The 5941-nt window shown below is 39.5% G+C and overlaps 2 protein-coding genes across 4 annotated transcripts in view; both read left to right on the top strand.

The window, feature by feature from the left end:
- Window positions 1-1686, top strand: part of LOC102204144 (calcium-binding mitochondrial carrier protein SCaMC-1-like) — a 10062-nt gene extending 8376 nt beyond the window's left edge. Inside the window, exon 11 of the mRNA XM_005721198.2 lies at window positions 429-1686. Coding sequence (XP_005721255.1) covers window positions 429-610 — 182 coding nt within the window. The 3' untranslated portion in view covers window positions 611-1686. The remainder of the gene's footprint in view (window positions 1-428) is intronic.
- Window positions 1687-2746: 1060 nt separating this feature from the next.
- On the top strand, window positions 2747-5916 carry prkab2 (protein kinase, AMP-activated, beta 2 non-catalytic subunit). 3 transcript variants are annotated; one of them, XM_005721193.1, is made up of 7 exons: window positions 2747-3039; window positions 3972-4158; window positions 4274-4431; window positions 4559-4652; window positions 4983-5097; window positions 5397-5530; window positions 5661-5916. In XM_005721193.1, the coding sequence occupies exons 2-7, from the start codon at window positions 4000-4002 to the stop codon at window positions 5751-5753; spliced, it is 753 nt and encodes a 250-aa protein (XP_005721250.1). In that variant the 5' UTR covers window positions 2747-3039; window positions 3972-3999; the 3' UTR covers window positions 5754-5916. The 3 variants fall into 3 exon arrangements, with proteins under 3 accessions (XP_005721250.1, XP_005721251.1, XP_005721252.1); XM_005721194.2 differs by having other exon boundaries at window positions 2747-3053; XM_005721195.2 differs by lacking the exon at window positions 2747-3039 and adding an exon at window positions 3273-3313.
- The last annotated feature ends 25 nt before the right edge of the window (window positions 5917-5941 follow it).

The following is a 5941-nucleotide window of genomic DNA, read 5'->3' as shown; positions in this document are numbered from 1 at the left end:
AGCCTGAACTGTTTGATACAAGACAGGATGGATCCATGCTTACATGTTATCTAACATCAACAAGGCATTTTCACCAAGAGAACTGGCACTCGTTGGATGTTTTCTCTTTCTAACTATTCTCTATAAACCCTAGAGACGACTGTGTGGGAAAATCCCAGCAGATCAATAGTTTCTGAAAATGGTCAGACCAGCCTGTCTGACAAAAACAACCAGCCACAATCAAAGTCACTTAAACGATTCTCAGTTTGAACTTTAGCAGGTCGTCCTGACCATGGCTACATGTCTAAATATGTTGAGTTGCTGTTATGTGACTGGCTAATTACATATTTGCATTAAGTCAGTTGGGCAGATGTACCTAACAAAGTGGCCAGTGAGTTTATTTTTTGCTTTTTAATTGGTTCTCTAACATAGCTAATATTTCTTTGCAGCATCTCTGGAACCATCAAACCAGCCTTCTATGAGTTCTCTGATGAAGAAGATTGTAGCCAAAGATGGTGTTTTTGGACTCTACCGGGGCATCCTTCCGAACTTCATGAAAGTCATTCCTGCAGTCAGCATTAGCTACGTGGTTTATGAGTATATGAAGAGTGGCTTAGGGATCTCCAAATGATACTGCAAAAAAAGGTTTACTTAATATGTCAGACTTGAAAATGCCTGAAATAATTCCAAAAAGACAGACGGCAATCAAGCATACAGTGCATGTTTTAAGAGGCGTCTGCCAGTAGTTAAAGCATTAATAATTTGTGGTATGCATGCTCAAATGTTTTTTTTCTTACTGTAAAACATACCATTCTTCCTGCATTTACTTGCGTTATTTACACACAAAAAGACAGTTCTGGAAAAACACTAAAACGTGTTAAGTATAATGGCTCATTTCATTTATGCCACGGATATTCCTTTAAACTGTGATGAAACAAATACGCGACATAGCGTTGTGCGTTTCCTTTGTTTGAAAAATGACGCTATGTCAGCTGAACCTTTCACATGTCTATGCACTGTATACATGATTTTGTAAACACCTGCCCTAAGTGACAGCGGTTCCAAACAAACTGTTCTCCAATCAGCAGCTGTCCACTAAAAATAGCTGGCTTGGACAAACGAATACTTGTTAACACTGGAACAGTGTGTGAATGAAGACACACATCTTGTGCAATGTGAAAACCACCGATCTCTCTGTTTGATAACGATTTAAATGTGCCTTATGTGTGTGTAAATCTGATGATAACATCAGAAGATGTGTTTTATAACTATACAAATTACTGTATATATGTTTCCAGTTATGCTTATTTATGGGATTTAACGATGAAAAATACTTGCAAGAAGCATATGTTTGTCATGTTTCAATCCTCATTTCAACCTAGTACATACGCACAACACATTCCTGCTACAGTTAACATTCATTCATTTGTTTCATACTCTTTCACACAGCCAAGTGGATGGAGTTTAGATGTAGCATGCATGATAACAATCTTCTGTGTTTAGTTTATGTGACATTTTCTGAGCTTGAAACTAGTCTTGATTTATTAGCTGTTGAAACTTGGTCCTTCCAGGGAGGCTTGAATGCTGATATTGCCTCCTCAGTAATGTAAGGATCACTGATTGGAAACTCGGTCTGATGTGTTGAAATCTTTGCCAAGTGGTCAATAAAGACAAAAACTGTGGATTTGTTTCCACACAGAACATAAACTTTGTGTTGGTGTCAGTAAGGAACTTCCATCCGGTTAGCATCTATGATGAAGGAGATGAAACAGAAATACAAAAACTGAGAATATTTTTGCATCAGCTTTGTATTTTTGATTGAAATTTCTGGGTGCATTTTTTTTCCATAACAAATTAAATCCTCCAAAATTAGGAGGGAAGGGAAAATGTGTACAGTTGAATTTTGGATTCTTGCTAAACAGCTAAACAATTCTTTCTAAACAATTGCAGGTCCAGATATCTTGTTCCTTGAACAACTTGTTTGGATGTGTCATCCATTTGCCAAAGTTTAGAAGAAGACCCAAATTGTCACTGTCAGATGAGAGGAAAATGGTTAGGATGTTCAGGAACCATCAAGGCTCAATCCTGCCACGAACTTAAAACTCCTGGAACACAGTCAGAACACAGTCATGTCCACACTGAAGTGAGTTTACATCACCAAGGACTGAGAGAAGCCGCTGCTCCATAATCCGTATCTTCAAGCTCAAATGAAACTGCCCACATAGACAAGTTAAATACCCTAGGATTTTTGGAAGCTGGGGCCTCAGGGGGTATAGACATACTATACAAACCGCATTTTTAATTAAACGTTTGATAGTAGGCATCATAAATAATAATAATAAAAGTAATAATAATAATAAAACAATTTTTAAAAATTCCTTTGAAAAGATTGGACTGAAAATAAGTGAAAAAGCAGTCAATGTCAAAAACATAAAACTGACAGATCTTCAGAAATCCTGGAGAACTGCTGCTGAAGAACACTAAAAACATTACAGTAAAGTCTGGCTCCTTGGAAGGGAAATGTAAATAGGTGAGAGGTGATTTGCACAATGCTGTATATTCACTGGGATCACATTACTTGCTTATTACTAACTATGTTTTTTGTAACTATGCAGTCAGTCGTAAAATACGATTTATTTTACTTAAGTTCCTTGTGGGTGTCTCTTAACCTTCTTCATTTTGTGGCGTTTTTGTGACAGATGTTGCCTTCCTGGCGACCTTCAGCCCTTTTTTTCGGTTGTTTGAACAGTTTTTGTCCTAACCGCTCTCCGTAGTCGGGGCAGCACTGGGCTCTCTGCAGTTGTTGTAGAGAGGTGGGCCCGCCCTCCACTAAAACACAAACTAAAGTCAATGTGCAGATAGGTGGAGAGTGTCGGTGATTTTTTTTTTCCCGTCTGCCACAACTTAATGGTGAAAGTGTTTGTTGCGGCGCAGATAAACAGAGCAAACAGCTTGGTCGTTTGCTTGTAGACAGTGACAGCTAGCAGTTAGCTAACTCCCAACAGGGGCTAAAAATATTCTCCTGCGAAGTGACCTGAGGTGGACACAGCAGAACAGCTGGTGGGGAAACTACGGTAGGTTTCAGTCGGCAAGCTGTACGAGTACTCATGATTATTTACTAATGGCAAAATTGCGTATGTGTTATTTTAAGTTCTGTGGTGAAAACTTGTTGATTTGGCGGTAGCTTAGCTAGTTAACTAATGGAGGCTTTCTTACTACGTTATGTCTGGAAGCATGATTGTATTTACGTTAGGCGGTTTATGATTCAAGTCCAAACACACGGCCAGAAGACAGTCCCTGTTTCACCTTTCTGTTTTTATCCGTCTACCGACCGGTAAGCCGGTTAGCCCCACTGCAAAGGCGTTTAGCTTTTTTGCCTGAGTCAGGCTGCTGCTCATCGTGTTAAGATGGTGTTTGTCATGCTAAACAAATAGTTTCATGTAACAGGTTCAGTTTGTATTTAAACATGTGTCACAATAGCCTGTGGTCAGCCTCAGCTTCTTTCTGTGATGTATTGTCTTTTGGATAACTGGAGATCGAGTATGGTGTCTATTCAAGAGATCTTCATATTCATATTTTGTTTTCAATTTGTTGTCAGCAGCATCAAAAGTTTTGTACTGATGTAGATCTGTTAAATTGGAGAGATATATAAAAAAAACAGATAGTTCCACTGAAAACCACAAAAAACGAAAAGTTTATAAGACATTAAAGGCTGGATTTTAAAAATTAAATAAAATATTTTCTGGTTCTTCTATTGACTGAAGAACCAGAAAACCTGGGGGGTCTTCCTGCTTCATAGACAAACTGTGTTTCATCCGTATCAGATGTATAAAATTTATAATGGGGGAAAAAAACGGGAGATTACCATGAGCTATTAAGATTTCTAGTGCTGATCTCTGCCTAGAGTCTGTTTGTCTCTTCAAGTCTTTTTCTTGTTTCTGAAAGATCTTGCTTTATGCTTAAACACATAATGGATTGTTCTTTATTTCCAGTGGCACTGCAAAAAAAACGTGAAGCACCATGGGCAACACAAGTGACAGAGTGGCCGGAGATCGGCATGGTGCCAAGGCCCATCGCTCAGACAGTGGCAGCAGTTCCAAAGACCAAGAACCCAGCAGCAAGATGGTGGACAGCACAGATGACCCCAACACCTTCAACACACATGGACCCGAATCGAAGGTATGCAGATTATAATATTGAAACACATTTGTCTTCCACACCACTTCCTCAGATTTGAAAGCTTTATTTTCTCAAAACAGCTTATATTTGAGATTTATATGTTTACTACTTTCAGGCATCAGGAGAGAAAGAATTCACCCCAGATTTGGATGATCTGGTTAAAACTGGTCCTCAGGCTCGCCCCACTGTGATCCGCTGGGCCGGAGGTGGGAAGGAGGTCTACATTGCTGGTTCTTTTAATAACTGGAACACAAAGATACCGCTAAATAAAAGGTAAACAGGAAGTGGATAACGGTACGTTATCACATTCATTATCTTTTATAAGTAAAGCTGTAGCTTGAGAGTTTGTAGATAAACGTTTCGGATATTGCACTAATACATTCTCTTACTTTCTCCTAAGCCATAATGATTTTGTGGCAATTCTGGACCTGCCCGAAGGAGAGCACCAGTACAAGTTTTTTGTAGATGGACAGTGGGTGCATGATCCATCAGAGGTACAGTAGCTTCATTTTTTTCCCCTCCATTAACTTATTCATGCACACTGCATTTTGGCATGGTGCAGAGACCTCTGACAGTTCAAAAAGGAAGGGACACATTCCTTTGTGGAAATTTAGCATTTAAGTTTCATCCATCTTGTATTGTGTTATCCTCACAAAATGTGGACTTTGAGACCTCAGAGGGACTGAAAAGCTTTGAAAAGCCCTTCTATTCGGTGAAAGCTGCTAAATAGCTCTTTTGCCTTAGGGAAAACTGTGCAGGAAACTGCTAATTTTACACATGCTTCCTCATTTCCTCTGTGATGATTTCTCTCTCTTTTTTGGCAGCCAGTGGTAACCAGCCAGATGGGAACTATCAACAACTTGATCCATGTGAAAAAGTCTGACTTTGAGGTGTTTGACGCCCTTCAGGTCGACTCTTTGGAGTGCTCCGACACGTCAGGTCAGCCTGCTCCGTTATTGAATTATTTAGTCAACTAAAGGTAATCAGCATGTGTAAATAGTAACTGGAAAGTGCCTTGTCATATTGCAGCATGCCTTTCCTGACCTTGCACTTACAGTCCCAGCAATTTAAGTCTTAATACAGCTCCCAGGAAAGGAGTTGAATAATAAATGCCAAAATAAATACAACAATAAAGAATACAGCTTTTTTATTGTTGTTGTTAGTGTTTAATTGGTCAGTAGCTGTAGAGTAAAGTGTGTATGTGAAATGTCATATAAATGTGATTGCTGTATCTTTAGACCTGTCCAGCTCTCCTCCTGGTCCGTATGGACAGGAGCACTATGTCTTCAGACCTGAGGAGCACTTCAAAGCCCCGCCCATCCTCCCGCCTCACCTCCTTCAAGTCATTCTCAACAAGGACACCAATATATCTGTGAGTATCTACACCTTTCGCACCTTTCTCTCAGTTTACAAATCAGATAGAATTTTTTAGACCCTGATGTGACTCATCTTTTCGTGTTACTGTTTTCTTTGTGACTTTTCCTCCTACTGTCTGTTGTTAGTGTGACCCTGCCCTGCTGCCTGAACCCAACCATGTCATGCTAAATCACCTATATGCACTTTCAATAAAGGTAGGTTTACTTGCAGCAGAATGACTCATGACTCACATTTTCACGGAAGTTAGTAGTTGCTCCCCTACCCTCTTTTTTTCTTTTTGTTAAATGTTCCAGCACATTTACATGAACATGATTTTTAATCATATCAGTTTTATATCAGTTCTTTCAGTCCTTGTGCAGACAAAGGGAAGATGTTCTGCTTTAAAGGGGGAAGCTGGTAGGGGTGG

Source organism: Pundamilia nyererei, unplaced genomic scaffold (assembly GCF_000239375.1).
Source record: "Pundamilia nyererei isolate P.nyererei 1_Seehausen unplaced genomic scaffold, PunNye1.0 scaffold00004, whole genome shotgun sequence".
Lineage (NCBI taxonomy): Eukaryota > Metazoa > Chordata > Actinopteri > Cichliformes > Cichlidae > Pundamilia > Pundamilia nyererei.
This window is presented reverse-complemented; position numbering and strand designations above follow the sequence as displayed.

Bases quoted from the DNA above. Each gene is read 5' to 3' on its own strand.
- prkab2 (XM_005721193.1), top strand. From the start codon at position 4,000: ATGGGCAACACAAGTGACAGAGTGGCCGGAGATCGGCATGGTGCCAAG. The intron at 4,159-4,273 runs GTATGCAGATTA...TACTACTTTCAG, and splicing joins CACATGGACCCGAATCGAAG to GCATCAGGAGAGAAAGAATT. The intron at 4,653-4,982 runs GTACAGTAGCTT...CTTTTTTGGCAG, and splicing joins GGGTGCATGATCCATCAGAG to CCAGTGGTAACCAGCCAGAT.